Raw genomic sequence first — 16,631 nt, forward strand, 5'->3', positions numbered from 1 at the left:
AAATATAAAGACAAAAACTATGAAGTTCATAGAAGAAAAAATAGGATCAATGCTAGTGGCCCTAATACACAGCATTAACAGGATACAAACTATAACCAACAACACACAAACTCCAGAAGATAAGCTAGATAACTGGAATCTTCTAAAAATTAAACACTTATGCTCATCAAAAGACTTCACTAAAAGAGTAAAAAGAGAACCTACAGACTGGGAAAAAAAAAATTGGAAATAAATCAGACAAAGGTCTAATCTCTAAAATCTACAAGAAAATCCAACACCCTACAACCAAAAGACAAATAATCCAATTAAAAAATGGGCGAAGGAAATGAACAGACACTTCACCAAAGAAGACATTCAAGTGGCCAACAGACACATGAGGAAATACTTGCAATCACTAGCCATCAGAGAAATGCAGATTAAAACCACAATGAGATAACATCTCACCCCGGCATTACTGGCACAAATCAAAAAAACTGGAAGTAACAAAGGTTGGATAGGCTGTGGGAAGATCAGAAATCTTATGCACTGCTGGTGGGAATGCAATATGATACAACCATTTTGAAAAATGATATGGTGCTTCTTTAGAAAGCTAGAAATAGAAATACTATACAATCCAGCCATCCTTCTCCTAGGAATATATTCTAGAGAACCAAGAGCCGTGACACGAACAGACATATGCACACCCATGTTCATGGCAGCATTGTTCACAATAGGAGAAAGATGGAAACAACCTAGCTACCCATCAACAAATTAATGGATAAACAAACTGTGGTATACGCACACAATGGAGTATTATGCAGTGATTGCAATGATAAAGAACGATGATCAATCTGTGAAGCATCTCATAACATGGATGAAACTGGAGGACATTATGCTGAGTGAAATAAGTCAATCACCAAAGGACAAATATTGTATGAGACCTCTACTGTAAAAACTCATGAAAAAGATTACACACAAAAAGAAAGTCTTTGTTGGTTACAAGGGATGGGGAGGGGTAGGGGGGAATACTAAATAGACAATAGATAAGTGGTAATTTTGGTAAAGGGCAAGACAGTACACAGTACTGGGGAAGCCAGTACAACTTGTACAAGGAAAGGTCATGGAAGCTCCATAGACACATCTGAACTCCCTTAGGGACTGAATTGCTGGGCAGAGGGCTGTGGGGACCATGATCTGGGGGAACATCTAGCTCAATTGGCATAACACACTTTATAAAGAAAATGTTCTACATTCTGCCTTGGTGAGTAGTGTCTGAGATCTTAAAATCCTGTGAGTAACCATCTAAGATACTCCACTGGTCTCACCCCTTCGGGAGCAAGGGAGAATGAAGAAAACAAGATGCAAGGGAAAAGATTAGTCCAAATGACTAATGGACCACAACTACCATGGCCTCCACCAGACTGAGTCCAGTATAAGCAGATGGTGCCCGGCTACCACCGCTGGCAGCTCTGACAAGGATCACAACAGAGGATCCTGGACAGAGCTGGAGAAGAATGTAGAACAAAATTCTAACTCACCAAAAAAAAAAAAGACCAGACTTACTGTCCTGACAGAGACTGGAGAAACCCCGAGACTATGGCCCCCGGACACCCTTTTTGCTCAGTAATGAAGTCACTCCTGAGGTTCACTGTTCAGCCAAAGATTAGACAGCCCCATAAAACAAAACTAGAGTAATGGGGCACAACGGTCCAGGGGCAAGGAATAGAAGGCAGGAGGGGACAGGAAAGCTGGTAATAGGGAACCCAAGGTTGAGAAGGGACAATGATGACATGTCGTGGGGTTGTTAACCATTGTCATAAAACAATATGTGTGCTAACTGTTTAATGAGAAACTATTTGTTCTATACACCTTTATCTAAAGCACAATAAAAAATAAAAATAAAAAAGATTTATAGCCTTGAAAACCCTATGGGGCAGTTCTACTCTGTCCTATAGAGTCTTGAGTTGGGATCGACTCATCAGCAACAGGGTTTTCTATTTACTTATTTATTTTTGGTGTACTTGATGAGCTATAACTAAATATAATTTAAAATTTATCCATAGTAATTTCTGGATCAAATAGGTCATCCTGCAATTGCTAGCGAATATGTGGCTCTGAAGAATAGTTCTCTGAGGTATATATTGTTATGTTGGAATAAAAACACGATGCAGGTTAGAGAAGCTTTAAAAGGACCAGTTTTTGAAAAGTTGAAACTAACATGGGAGTAGTACTGAAAGAGCTGGCTTTTGAGATGTGGTAGAAAGGAGAGAATTTTTTCCCCTAGAGTTTTGGCGTAATCTATCTCATTTCAGAGCCACCCTATAAAATGCTAAATACAATGATTAGCCATCACAATGTGACAACGATGTCTGGTAAATGTAGCTGATTGAAATTTAAAGTTTGGTTTTCCTGATCTTTTATACTTAGTAATGGCTGATCTTTTTATAGGGTACTGGGCGTTGTTGGTATATAATAGAGAGTGATTTCAAACAAAACAAACCAGAGTTTTTGGATCCAAATGAATATTGACCCTTTGAATTTTCTTACCTGGGAAAGTTTATACATTTATTTTACTGAGTTGCCAGTTTTTGAGTTTTGCACCTTCTCCTTTAGAATTACCCTTAAAGCCTCAGCAGTACTCCTGTCGGTCTAGTGAAGGTGTAACATTTTTATTCTCTCAGGGTGATTTTCACAAAGGGCTGAGCATCATTCAGAACCACATCAGAGTGAATTCGTGTTAATGGGGGAGGAACAATTCAGGAGAATGAGGGTGAGAATGGCTGTACAGCTTGAAGAATGTAATCAATGTCAACATGTAGAATGTAATCAGTCAATGTGCAGAATTTGTTGTCTTGGTGTATGTTCTGCTGTGTATATTCCCAACAACAACAACAATTTTAAAAAAACAAAAAACAACACATCAGATAAACAAAGTGAATAATTACACCAGGAATTTAAGGAATAATGTGTGACTCTAAAGTAAGAAGGCATATTGTGTTGTAGCTTGTAAAAACGGGATCCAAAAGCAATTCTCAAAAGCTTTGAACAGTGGAATTGTTAAAATAAATGTACACCCTTTCTCGGTGATGGCTTTAAAGAGTATTTGTTTGATGTATAAATTCTGGTTCATGTTTTTAAAATTTATCGTCTTTACCTCATAGTTGCATCTTGTAACCTGAGGAAGTTCCAAAGCTAAATAATGAAGAAGATTACGTTGTCAGTCACCTAAAAATTGGGCCTAGGCAGGTGACGAATAATGGGGATATTGAGACGCTGTCTTATGACACCAGTGGGAGCAAGTAGAAATCTACTGAGACAGGCTAGGGGTGTTAATTACAGGCTTCTAAAGCTGAGAGAAGATTATCCGCAACACTTCAGAGACTTCCTATGGCTCCTTTGGGCTCAACAAATTTGAAGAGGGAATTTATAGCCAAATTGCTCAGGATACACACACAGACACACATATAATTTTATATACATTTTTTCTATTTTTCTAATTGTAAATGTATAAAAATCATAAAAGTACAGATGAGAAAAAGCTATTTGTAATTCTGCCTATCAGAAAAATCATTAACCTTTCAACTTCCTTTCTCCTATGTATTGTTTTGTAACATTGAGATCATACTGAATTACAATTTTGAACATTGAATTTTTTTACTTTTTAAAATAATTTATAATAATTTTTTCAAGTCAATAAAAGTTCTTCATGAACAAAATATTTAGAAGTGATCTTTTAGTTTTTTATTATAAGTTCCATATGGTTCATAATGTTTATTGTCAAATTAAAGTTTATTTTGAGGAAATAGTAAAAACTTACATTATTTGTTCTCTCACAATCATGGTATCTGAAAAAAAGTATGAGGCATAGACCCACAGGCATCTGACGGGATTACATTTTATTTTATTAGTTCTGTAAGAAAAAGGAAAAAAAAAAAACCATTGCCGTCGAGTCAGTTTCAACTCATGGTGACCCCATGTGTTACAGAGAAGAACTGCTCCATAGGGTTTTCTTGGCCATAATCTTTATGGAAGCAGATTTCCAGGCCTTTCTTCTGCAGTTCCTCTGGGTGGGTTTGAACTGTCAACCTTTAAGTTAGTCAAGTACAACCCTCTTGAGCCACCCAGGGACCTCTTAGTTCCATAGGCCTTGTTTGTTTATAATTTGTATACGTTCTCTTTGCTAATATGCAGCTCTAGTTGCTTTCTTGGACACAGAACTAAGAGAAAAGATGATTTCTTCTCTCTCTTGCTAAAGGTGGGTGGAGGCAAAGTAAAGAAGCCTGGTAAACGTGGTCGGAAGCCAGCCAAAATCGACCTGAAGGCAAAACTTGAGAGGAGCCGGCAGAGTGCGAGAGAATGCCGGGCCAGAAAAAAGCTGAGATATCAGTATTTGGAAGAGCTGGTATCCAGTCGAGAAAGAGCCATATGTGCACTCCGAGAGGAACTGGAAATGGTAAGGAAGTCTGTCAGTAAATGCATGAAATAACCTCAACTTAGCAGTCAAAGAAATATACTTTAAAACATTGAAGACACCAGTTTCACCTGTTCATTTGGCAAACATTGGAAAGGATACTAATCTGTTAGTGAGGTCGTGAGCAAATAAGCATTTTCATACACTGCTTGTGGGAGCTGAATGTACATGACTATTTCATTGAGGAATTGTTTATGATATAAAAAAATGGAAAATAACCCAAATGTACAACAGTAAGTGATTGGTTAAATAAATTATACTGCATTCATATACTGGACTACTTTGCAGCCAGTAAAAATCACAATGCACGTATTTTTCTTACTGACATAGAAAGATGTTCAAAATATATTGCCATCTTGAAAAAACAATATAACAATATGTAAAATATGCGTAGTATGGTACTGTTTGTGTTTAAACATTTGTTTAACATGTTTTATTCATTCAGATTTTGTGTAGTGAAAAAAGAGAGTAGGTAAAAGAGAATTAAAACCCATTACTGTGAACTTAGAGGGGAGGTGCCAGGGAGGAGAAGAGAGAGATGGTACTCCCGTGATGGTAGCAAAGGTAGGGCAGGCTACCTCAGGCTTTTAGAAGGTAAGCGAGAAGGTTGGAGCATAAGGAAGATCCAATGTACACTATTCAGTAGGTTGTTTTCTTTAATCTGTTGAATTTGATTTGTGCTATAAATTATTTCTTGCCTTCTGTGAAGTAATGAATCATCTTCCTATTGCCATCAAGTTGATTCTGACTCACAGTGATCCTATAGGGCAGAGTAGAACTGCCCCATAGGGTTTCCAAGGCTGTAATCTTTACAGAGGAGCCCTGGTGGCACAGTGGTTAAGAGCTACAGCTGCTAACCAAAAGGTAGGTAGTTCAAATCCACCAGCAGCTCCTTGGAAACCCTATGGGGTAGTTCTACTCTGTCCTATATGGTCGCTATGAGTAGGAGTCAACTCGACGGCAATGGGTTTGTTTGTTTTTTTTTAGTCTTTACAGAAAGAGCTTTGGTGGCGCAGTGGTTAAGTGCTTGTCTGCTAACTGAAAGGTTGGTGGTTCGAACCCATCAGCCACTCCACGGGAGAAAGATATGGCAATCTGCTTCTGTGAAGATTTACAGCCTTGGAAACATTATGGGGCAGTTGTACTCTGCCCTATAGGGTCACTGTGAGTAGAAATCAACTCGACAGCAATGGGTTTGGTTTTTTTTTGGCTTAATCTTCATGGAAGCGGCTGCCACATCTTTCTCCCACAATGAATCACCTTACAGAGAGCAATTTGGCTTTTATCCTTGGTTCCTGAGAGAGAATCTTTGGCATTTCCTGAGTAATCGAGGTACCTTTTATTATCTAGGCCTAAAGACTATGCTTGAGGATTTGTGCTAATGCGGGGCGGGGGTGGGGGGGGAACAGTTGGCCAAGCCAGAAGGACCACCTCATGGCCTGTTATCAGCTGACCTCAGAGAGAGAAAGGAGCATGATTCTATCATACATGTATAGTAAGGCCCCAGTCATAACTATGCAGTGAAGCCAGCAGCTGTAGACTAAGATCCAGAGGTGAGAAACTATGGCAAATTATGAGAACTGTGATGGGATCTTAAAGTGAGATGCTGGTAGTGGTAAGAGCTTGATAAGGACCGTGGGGGCATGGACCACAACAGCAGCTGTAGACAGGCCTTCTGAGCAATGACAAGGAGTAAGAACTTCATCTTAAGAGCGTCTAAAGGCTTTTAAACTGGAGAGTGATATGGTTATATTTGTCTAAGAGTAATTACTGTGATTGCAGTGTGGAGAGTGGGTAAGGGTGAGCAGATGAGACTACTTAGAGGCAGGGAGAACCTTTAGGAGGCTATGGTAGTTGGCCTGAACCAAGGTGAGGGCAGTGCAGATGCAGCAAAGCAGATAAATACCAGAGTTCTTACAAGGGTAGAAGCCACAGAAGTTAGGGGTGAGGTAGGAGTAACTTAAGTGTAACAGTTAGTGTCTCACTAGACGAATGATGGTCCCGTATATTAAGATAGGGGATGTAGATGATGCAGAGTGGGCTTAGTGGAAAAAGATGGAAGTTCAGATTTCTAGACATGTTTAATTTGAAATGTCTGTGGAAGATCCAAGAGGAAAGATTCAGTGGTAACTGGATGAATGGGTCCAGAGCAAGAGTCAGCAAATATTTTCTGTAAAGGGATTGTTGTTAGGTGCCATCTAGTTAGTTCCAACTCATAGTGACCCTATGTGCAACAGAACAAAACACTGCCCAGTCCTGTACCATCCTCACAGTCATTGCTCTTCGATCCCATTGTTGCAGCCACTGTGTCAGTCCATCTCTTTGAGGGTCTTCCTCTTTTTTGCTTACCCTCTACTTTACCAAGCATGATGTCCTTCTCCAGAGATTGGTCCCTCCTGATAACCCGTCCAAAGTACGTGAGACAAAGTCTTGCCATCCTCGTTTCTGAGGAGCATTCTGGCTGTACTTCTTCCAAGACGGATTCGTTCCTTCCTCTGGCAGTCCACGGTGTATTCAGTGTTCGTCACCAACACCATAATTCAAAGGCATCAATTCTTCTTCCATCTTTTTTATTCATTGTCCAGCTTTCATATGCATATGAGGTGATTGAAAATATCATGGCTTGAGTCAGGTGCATCTTAGTCCTCAAAGTAACATCATTACTTTTTAACGCTTTAAAGAGGTCTTTTGCAGCAGATTTGCCCAGTGTAATACATCATTTGATTTCTTGACTGCTGCTTCCATGAGTGTTGATTGTGGATCCAAGTGAAATGAAATCTTTGACAACTTCAGTATTTTATCTGTTTATCATGATGTTGCTCATTGGTCCAGTTCTGAGGATTTCTGTTTTCTTTATGTTAAGGTGTAATCTATACTGAAGGCTGTAGTCTTTGATCTTCATTAGTAAGTGCTTCAAGTCCTCTTCACTTTCAGCAAGCAAGGTTGGGTCATTTGCATATTGCAGGTTGTTATTGAGTCTTCCTCCAATCCTGATGCAGCATTCTTCATATAGTCCAGCTTCTTGGATTGTTTGCTCTTGAATACGTATGGTGAAAGAATACAACCTGACGCACACCTTTCTTGATTTTAAACCACGCAGTATCCCCGTGCTGTGTTCAAATGACTGCCTGTTGGTCTATGTACAGGTTCCTCTTGAGCACACTTAAGTGTTCTGGAATTCCTGTTCTTCGCAATGTTATCCATAATTTGTTATGATCCACAGAGTCGAACGCCTTTGCATAGTCATAAAACACAGGTAAACGTCTTTCTGGTATTCTCTGCGTTCAGTCAAGATCCCTCTGACATCAGCAATGATATCCCTCATTCCATATCCTCTTCTGAATCTGGCTTGAATTTCTGGCAGTTCTCTGTCCATGTACTGCTGCAACTGTTTTTGAATTGTCTTCAGCAAAATTTTAGTCTCTGAGGTTCCCCTAGATCTTAATCCATGGCTTTACACACTGTAAAGCTCCCACTGGTGGATTCAGAAATCTGGGAGAGCATGGCAGCAGTTAAGGAAATGCCTGTGGCACTGGCTGAATGGGCAGCAATGACCGCAGTCATAGACTAAGGCCCAACTCTTGGACAAGCATTAAGGCTCTAGGCAGAATTGCAGGATTTGTTTTATCTTTGGTCCTTTGCTACACCTCGATCCCCTTTCTAAATTCCCTGTATTGTCTTCTGGCTTTTCAAATTGCCACTCCTCACTCTACCTAAGATTGTGTTGTTTGTTTTTTAATTGTATTCTTAGCTAAGAGAGTGTTTGGGTAAAGTGATTGTCAGTAAGGTGTGAATAACTGATAGTGTGAGCCATCTTCGAGTATTTGCATTTTAAAATGATTTATTAATCATAATAAACCTCTAATTAATGGCATACTGTAGGGAGAGATTTCTTTTAACCAGAATGGGCTTGTTAATCTTAACACTTCAGTGCGTTACGAAAATATTTAACGACAGTTTTTCACCCTCTTCTGAAAGGTGGCAGATCTCATATATTTCCTAAACCAAAAAAACCAAACACGTTGCCATCGAGTGGATTCTGACTCATAGCAGCCCTATAAGACAGAGGAGAACTGCCCCATAGAGTTTCTAAGGAGTACCTGGTAGATTCGAACTGCTGACCTTTTGGTTAGCGGCCATAGCTCTTAACCACTGCGCCACCAGGGTTTCCAATATATTACCTAGGTTATAAAAAAGAAATACAGCAGAGGATAATTGCTGGTAGCCGACTTGATCTCTAGGCATAGGAGTACTTATGGCTAGGATTTCTAACAGTGGTTCCTGAGCTCTGGTAAAATTTTACTTAAATATATTTTACACATTTCAGTATAAGCAGTGGTGCATGGCAATGGACCAAGGAAAAATCCCTTCTGAAATAAAGGCCCTACTCACTGGAGAAGAGCAGAGCAAATCTCAGCAGAACTCAAGCAGGCACATGAAGGCTGGGAAGACAGAAGCTAATAACAATTCTTGTGAGTACAATGCATGGGAGAATTTATATTTAGGGGACTGTCTCAAGGTGGACCCCTGGTGGCACAGGGTTAAGTGATAGGGCTGCTGACCAAAAGGTCGGCAGTTCAAATCCACCAGCTGCTCCTTGAAAACCCTATGGGGCAGTTCTACTCTGTCCTCTAAGGTCGCTGTGGGTCGGAATCGACTCAGCGGCAACGGGTTCGGTTTGGTTTTTGGTTTCAAGGTGGGGTTTCTGTTGACCGTTTTCCTTAGTACGTCTTTAAATAAAACACTGATGTCCTTTGTTATACACTAATAAGCAAGTAAAATGGTATTAGAGTCTAAGTGTTGAAATGTGTTTGACATGGGATCAACTGGACCAGTAAGCAGCATCATGATAAATGAAGAAAAGATTGAAGTCATCAAGGATTTCATTTTACTTGGATCCACAATCAACACCCATGGAAGCAGCAGTCAGGAAATCAAAAGATGCATTGCGTTGGGCAAATCTGCTGTGAAAGACCTCTTTAAAGTGTTGAAAAGCAAAGATGTCACCTTGAAGACTAAGGTGAGCCTGACCCAAGCCATGGTATTGTCAGTTGCATCATATGCATGTGAAAGCTGGACAACGAATAAGAAAGACCAAAGAAGAACTGACGCCTTTGAATTGTGGTGTTGGTGAACAATAGCGAATATACCATGGACTGCCAAAAGAACGAACAAATCTGTCTTGGAAAAAGTACAACCAGAATGCTCCTTAGAAGCAAAGATGGCGAGACTATGTCTTAACATACTTTGAATATGTTACCAGGAGGGATCAGTCCCTGGAGAGGGACATCATGCTTGGTAAAGTAAAGGGTCAGAGAAAAAGAGGAAGACCCTCAACGAGATGGATTGACACAGTGGCCGCAACAGTGGGCTCAAGCATAACAATAATTGTGAGGATGGCACAGGACCGGGCAGTGTTTTGTTCTGTAGTACATAGGGTCGCTATGCATCGGGACTGACTCTAGGGTACCTAACAACAACAAAAACATGGGGTCAATAAAGAGCAAGTGATAAACTGTATAGAAGATTATTTATTAAGTAAATTTAGTCCATGAATGCAAATGCGTTATTCTAGTTACTGTTAATAATAATACCTCTTATTTATATTTTGATTTATAGTTTACAAAGTACTTCCACTTACATTTATCTTAATTATTTCCTCCAACAATTGTGTTGAGTTCTACCTCTTATCTTACAGATCAATAAATAGAAGAGGGGCTGAGTGAGGTGCCCAGGGTCACACAGCTCTAACGATAAAGCCTGTTCTCACCTAGTCCAGGCTCTCTCTACTACAGTAGTGCATAACCGTAAGGAGTTGCTAAAATTGAAGTGAAATCCACATAACATAAAATTAACCATTTTAAAGTGAACAATTCAGTGATATTTAGTACATTTACAATATTGTACAACCACCTCTATGTAGTTCCAAAACATTTTCATTATCTCAAAAGAATTACCTGTACCCATAAAGCAGTTGCTGCGCATTTCCCTCAGCCCCCATCCCCTGGTAACCACCCATCTGCTTTCTGTCTGTATGGATTTACCTATTCTGGATATTTCATATAAATGAAATCGTATAATAAGTGAACTTTTGTGTCTGGCTTCTTTCACTTAGCATAATGTTTTCAGGGTTCATTTTGTAGCATGCGTCAGCATTTCATTCCTTTTTCTTGTCGTTTACTATTCCATTGTTTGTGTATACCACAATTTGTGTATCCATTTATCCATTGATGAACATGTGGGTTGTTTCCACCTTTTGGCTATTGTAAATAGGGCTGCTATGAACATGTGTATGCAAGTATTTGAGTACCTGTTTGTAGTTGTTTTGAGTATATACGTAGGAGTAGAATTGCTGGGTCATATGGTAATTCTATGTTTAACTTTTTGAAGAACCTCCAAATTGTTTTCCACAGTGACTGAACCATTTTACATTCCCATCAGCAATATACGAGGGTTCCAGTTTTTCCACATTCTCACCAACATTGTTATTTTCCATTTTTTATGTTAGAGCCATTCTAGTGGGTGTGAAATAGTATCTCTGGTTTTGGTCTGCATTTCTCTAATGACTACTGATGTTGAGCATATGTTCATGTTCTTGTTGGCCGTTTGTCTACTCTGGACAAATGTATACTTATTTACCCATTTTTTAATTGGGTTGTTTGGCTTCTTGTTATTGAGTTGTGAGAGCTCTTTGTATATATTCTAGATACTAGACCCTTATCAGATACATGATTTGCAAGTAATTTCTCCTATTCTGTAGATTGTCTTTTTACTTTCTTGATAATGTCCTTTGATACACAAAAGTTGTAATTGTGGTGAAGTCCAGTTTATCTGTTTTTTTCTCTTTTGTTGCTTGTGCTTTTGGTGTCATATCTAAGAATCCATTGCCAAATCCAAGGTTATAAAGATTTATCCCTATGTTTTCTTCTAAGAGTTTTATGGTTTTAGCTCTTATATTTAGGTCATTGATCCATTTTGAGTTAAGTTTATGTATGGTGTGAGGTAGGGGTCAACTTCATTCTTTTTCATAAGGATATGTAGTTCTCCCAGCACCATTTGTTGAATAAACGCTTAAGGATTTTGGAATGAAGATGTCTTGTGTTTATTTCTTCATTATTGTGATTGCGCTTGAAATAGTTATGAGGAAATGTTACAAACTTTTCATCTTTTAAAAAAAGTGATAAAATTGAAGGAATTGGCTCTTTGATAACTTTTATTAGATAGGTAACATTTGCCATAGTATAAATTGAATTAAAGAAAAAAGCCAAATCAGTTCATTTTTCTTTCCATCTGTATTTTTAAAAAATAGCCTTCCTGTAGATACAAAACTGAAAAAAATCATGCATTTTAAAACAGATTAACCAAACTTCACTGACTTTAAAAACATATTTACATAGGTAACTTTGATTTATTTTTCAGGGTGAAGATGATGTAAAAAGAGGAATCAGTGATTGAAACCAATATTCTGTTTCCCATGGAGGATGAATGGGCAAGATTATACTTCATGGCTGTTTACTACCTACTGCTCAGTAGTCATCTCTGTAAATCTGCAAAATGTGTCTACCAAAATGTGTGATCATAGGTCTCAAAGGATCTTGCTTTAACCTTCAACACTTAGAAAATTTTCAAACATTCAGACCTGTTCTTGTTAGTGTTACCACCATGGCATTTAACATGTTGTGATGCTTGAAAACACAGGACTAAAGAAAAATGGGTTGAAGATTGTATTTTTGCACCTTAACTCCACATTGCTTTGTTGGTTATTTATATTCTTTCCATGTAATTCATGTAATTGTGTGTATGTGTGTGTCTGGTTGGTGTTACCTCCTTTCATGTTTTTGACTGCTCTATAAAGAGAAACCAAATGGGCTGATTACTGACTGCAAGTTCGCAGCCTTTATGGACCTAATCTTATTTCTTTATATTTACTTGAGTAATGTATACTTCCTGCATGAACCATGATTTCTCCTGTAAGCCATTCCAGCATAAGCTGTGAATATGTATTAACAAATATATACATTTCTATTTTTATAATCCATAATGGTATGCCTGTATTAAATAACATACATGTTAGCAGAATTCATCAGGAAAGCCCTCAAGACAGCTTTCATTTAAAACCTTTGTTGCTGTCTTCTTATAAAAGTTTGCTAGGGCCTAATCCATCCTTGGAGAATAGTCAAATTTTATTTTTAAGCAAGAAGTAACCTTTCAGGCATTTCAGCAGCGTACATCATCTAGACAACTCAAAATACGTATGTACAGGCAGTCCGCAGGTTACTAACCTACAACCTAGGGGCAACTGGGACTTAAGAACAGACTGCCAGAAAGCCTATTATATTAAAAGTTTGAGTTAAATACCTACAATGATTCGTAATAATGAACGCACTACTTGTGACGCTCATGAAAACATTGCTCAGTTTGGAAGTGTTTCTTACGTGTTTTGTATGCATAGAAAGGTAAAATATGTCCTGTATAGTAAGAAACATTGGACTAACTAAACGAAGTAAGGACCATATGTACCTGTTCCAGCTTACCTACAAATTCGACTTAAAGACAGACTTAGGAACGGATCTCATTCGTAACCTGGGGACTGCCTGTATGTTTTTTTTTTTTTTTTTTGTATGTGTATGTGGGGAGGGCAGGATTGAATGTTCATACATATTTTTTGTGTGTGTATTCGACTAACTCAGAATTTTTCTGAATAGGATGAAACTAGCTGCTGAGAGAGAGTTTCTGCATCGAGAGATCTGGAACAAAATGAGGACAAGTTGCTAGTAGATCTGATGACTGTAGCTGTAACCAGAACACTTAGTTTCCTTGCTGACGTGAGTGTCCATATGAATGTGTTCTGAGCCAGAAAGAAACACACTAGGGTGTGCATCTGGTTCAGCCCTTGCCATGCCTCCACTGTGGAGTTTAGCAGGAGTGCTGGAGTTGGGCACAGCACCACAGTGAGTGGGCCTGGCAGGACGTGCAGAGGGACAGAGTATCCCCCGGTTCCCATCACAGATACATTTGCTTTCTTCCTGACTACCAAATGGAGTGAGGCTTGAGGAATCAGGCTTGTCATATGACACACAAATAGACCTAGAAATCTTTTGATTTCCCCATTAAGACACTATCACTGCCTCTTTTCCATAGTTAAATCAGAAGTTGTGTTCTCTGTTGCTGCTAAATTGTAATTGTTCTTCACTCTAATGAAGCAAATATTTGGCTTCCAAGCAAACTGTGTTTTGTTATGAACTGGCAGTTTATAAGGAGGCATCATAGTCTGGATTGTGAGGTCGAACATAAAATGGACCACATAGTTTAAGATTACAAGGCACATGTTCCCTTTTCTTAGGCCATGAATTTGAATACAGTTCCTAAAGACCTCTTGTGCTTAGGTTGCAAACTTGGATCTCCAGTCTAGTCGTGTGTGACTACTGATATACCACTAGCCCAGCTTATTGGGTCTCCCTGTGTTTTGGAGGACTGGGGGTTTAAGACTATCAAATGTCATTTTTAGAATCATAAATACAGATAGATTAAGGATTGTTGATATTCAGGCCTTCAGAATTTAAGTGTTTTAAGTATAGTGTTCAGATTGTAATGGGTATGTTTTTGCCATCTGGTCTACTCAATTGTATATTTTTATTTTGCAAAACATCCCAAGACTTACTTTATGTTGCTTTGTTCAGTACCTTTTGAATTCCCCGGAGGAGTTATTTTCAAAGCAAACATTCCGAAATGAATGTGGCTCTTCAGTGGAAGGTCTCCATTCTGCCTGGAGTATTTCTTCCCTGGTTGTAATTCTGAATTACAGGGTCAGGGTCATTTGAGCTTTTATTTATTTATTTTTTTCCAGTATCTTTACAAGAGTAAGCACTGTGTCCTCAGGTAGAGGACATATAATTTTAGGTCAAACTAAATGACAATTTGACTTTATTCCTAAACCTACCTATTGTGTATTTGGTAGTAGATCAAACCAAGAGAAAGCTCCTTGGTCTCAAAAAGGAATGACTTGATTGCTTTGGGTATTGTGCTGACTGCACGCTTTGGCCACTCTGAAGCATGTTAATAAATGCCACTGATTAAAACAGCTGAAGCATTTCCTCCCCCTTTCCAGGTAAGGAGCAAGGTTATGAAACCTTGGCATCTATCACTCACCTGTAATGACCACAAAAGGGCTGAGCGAGAACAGAAGAGGGTGAGAGAACCAATGAGCTCAGGCTTTCTAGAATAGTGCTGTTCTTCTTGTTCTCTGAGTAAACAGAGTAATGTTTGTCTTTTTTTTTTTTTTCCTGAAGAAAGAAATATAAGGGGGGAATATACTTGTATATTTAGACTGGTCCTATTCTGTCATTAAGGCAGCACAGACCTGCCACATAGCAGAGCAACTGAATATAATATGGAATAAGTTTGACTAGATCAAATTTTAGGATATAGCCTAAGTTCTTGAAAAATTTATCTTTCTATTATATCTAAATCAGAATCTGTCTTACTGTGGCAAATTCATATCACTGTTTACCAGATAATTGACAGTATTTACCAACATCACCATTTAGCATTTGATTTTGTCATCTTTAAATTATGATAGCCTTGATTTGGCTCCTTACAAAAAAGTACAGGATTAAACTGGACTTACCTTTAGTTGAAATAAAGGCAAAGAAAGTTAAAAAACATAAATGGTATATTTCACAAGAAATCAGTTGCATATTATCAATCAGACATTTAGTTTTAAAAGCGAAGAAGACTGTTATTAAACCACACGGTATTTTAGGGCATTGAAGGGATTTTTCTTTCTCTGAAGAAGAATTGTACAGTTATATTTTTGTGAAAAATAAAACATCTTCACCAGCGATATCTCAAATTGTCTGTTTCATGTACTGAAATCTAAATATGTAGTATTACAGGTATCAAATCTCTGAAGTGTTTTTAGCTATATCCTTATGTCTGTCCCTAGAGTGGTATAGTTGAGGGATCTTTAGCTTTCTGACAATTAAGCTAATTTTAAGAACAACTCGTATTCCACCTGGCAGTATCATCCTATAATTATCTACAGAGAGCAGCATGTTCAGGCTGCTAGGTGTCTTGGTTCTCTTGCTTCCTTATTCCATCCATTTTACTTCACTGTAGGGTGGTTATGAATCAGAGCCAGCACTGCTTTTTAAGGTTGTGCAGTGCACAGAGGTACCCAGCGAAGGGGGCAAATGGGCCTAAAATCTTGCTTACGTTCCCCTCAAAACCCACGTGTGGAGGAAGGGGCATCTGCCCCCTGTTCACCAAGTCACACATGTGGCACGGGTCTGCCCAGAAGAGACGGTTTTTACTAATTTGCCCAAAGAGGGTATCTTTCTTAAGTCCTCCATCCAGAGAGGGACCTTTTATAAATGTGCTGCAGCTGGCTTGTGCAGGCTCGTCAGAGGAGAGCTGATGTGTGCATCTCTTCCCCTCCAGGTTCAGTGACACCATATTGGTAGCTTTTAATCGGCAATGGTGGGAGTATTTATACCATCAAAACAACCACAGAAATCAGTATATGCGACAAATCAAAGATTTCCCCCCAGAGAGCAGGCTTCTAGCACACCACTAAAAAAGGCCCAGTGTATCTAGCATGGCCCTGACCAGACCAGGCAAATTTGAAGCGCAAAAAGTATATGACTGAAGGACAGATAGAGCTGGATTAACCCTTCATAAGGCTGCAGGCAGCTTGGATGTCTGTATCAAATACCTGTTAGTTCACAACACATATAGTATCGCCTTACCTTCCTCTCCATTAGAAGGTGCTATACCTACACCGTTTATTCCCTCTTTTATCGTTCTGATGTTGTTGTCATTTACAGATTAACTGCTCTGATTCCCTGTTGTATTTCTTCTGGTTTTGGATAGTCCTTGAGAGCTCATTTCCTAGATTGGTATCTGGCTGGTATGATCCTGTGTCCTAGATTCAGCCTGGGAGCTGATGTTGTTTGTTCTCAGATAACGGACTCCCTTTAATAATTCTTGTAAGTTTGGTTTGGTTTTTACATAGCCCCTTAATTTCTCTTTATCTGGAAATATCCTAATTTCACCATCATATTTGAATGACAGTTTTGCAGGATTTATTATTCTTGGCTGGCAATTTTTTTCTTTCAAGGTTTTAGATATGTCATCCCATTGCCTTCTTGCCTGCATGGTTTCTGCCGAATAATCTGAGCTT

At 38.8% G+C, this 16,631-nt stretch overlaps 1 protein-coding gene across 1 annotated transcript in view; it reads left to right on the forward strand.

Annotated features, from left to right (window-relative positions):
• CREBL2 (cAMP responsive element binding protein like 2) overlaps positions 1–15,295 on the forward strand; it is a 38,776-nt gene extending 23,481 nt beyond the window's left edge. Inside the window, exons 2-4 of the mRNA XM_004387323.2 lie at positions 4,235–4,432; positions 8,778–8,922; positions 11,870–15,295. Of these exons, the coding sequence (XP_004387380.1) occupies positions 4,235–4,432; positions 8,778–8,922; positions 11,870–11,874 (348 nt within the window). The 3' untranslated portion in view covers positions 11,875–15,295. The remainder of the gene's footprint in view (positions 1–4,234; positions 4,433–8,777; positions 8,923–11,869) is intronic.
• The last annotated feature ends 1,336 nt before the right edge of the window (positions 15,296–16,631 follow it).

This window comes from Trichechus manatus, unplaced genomic scaffold (genome assembly GCF_000243295.1).
Source record: "Trichechus manatus latirostris isolate Lorelei unplaced genomic scaffold, TriManLat1.0 scaffold00184, whole genome shotgun sequence".
Taxonomy (NCBI): Eukaryota; Metazoa; Chordata; class Mammalia; order Sirenia; family Trichechidae; genus Trichechus; species Trichechus manatus.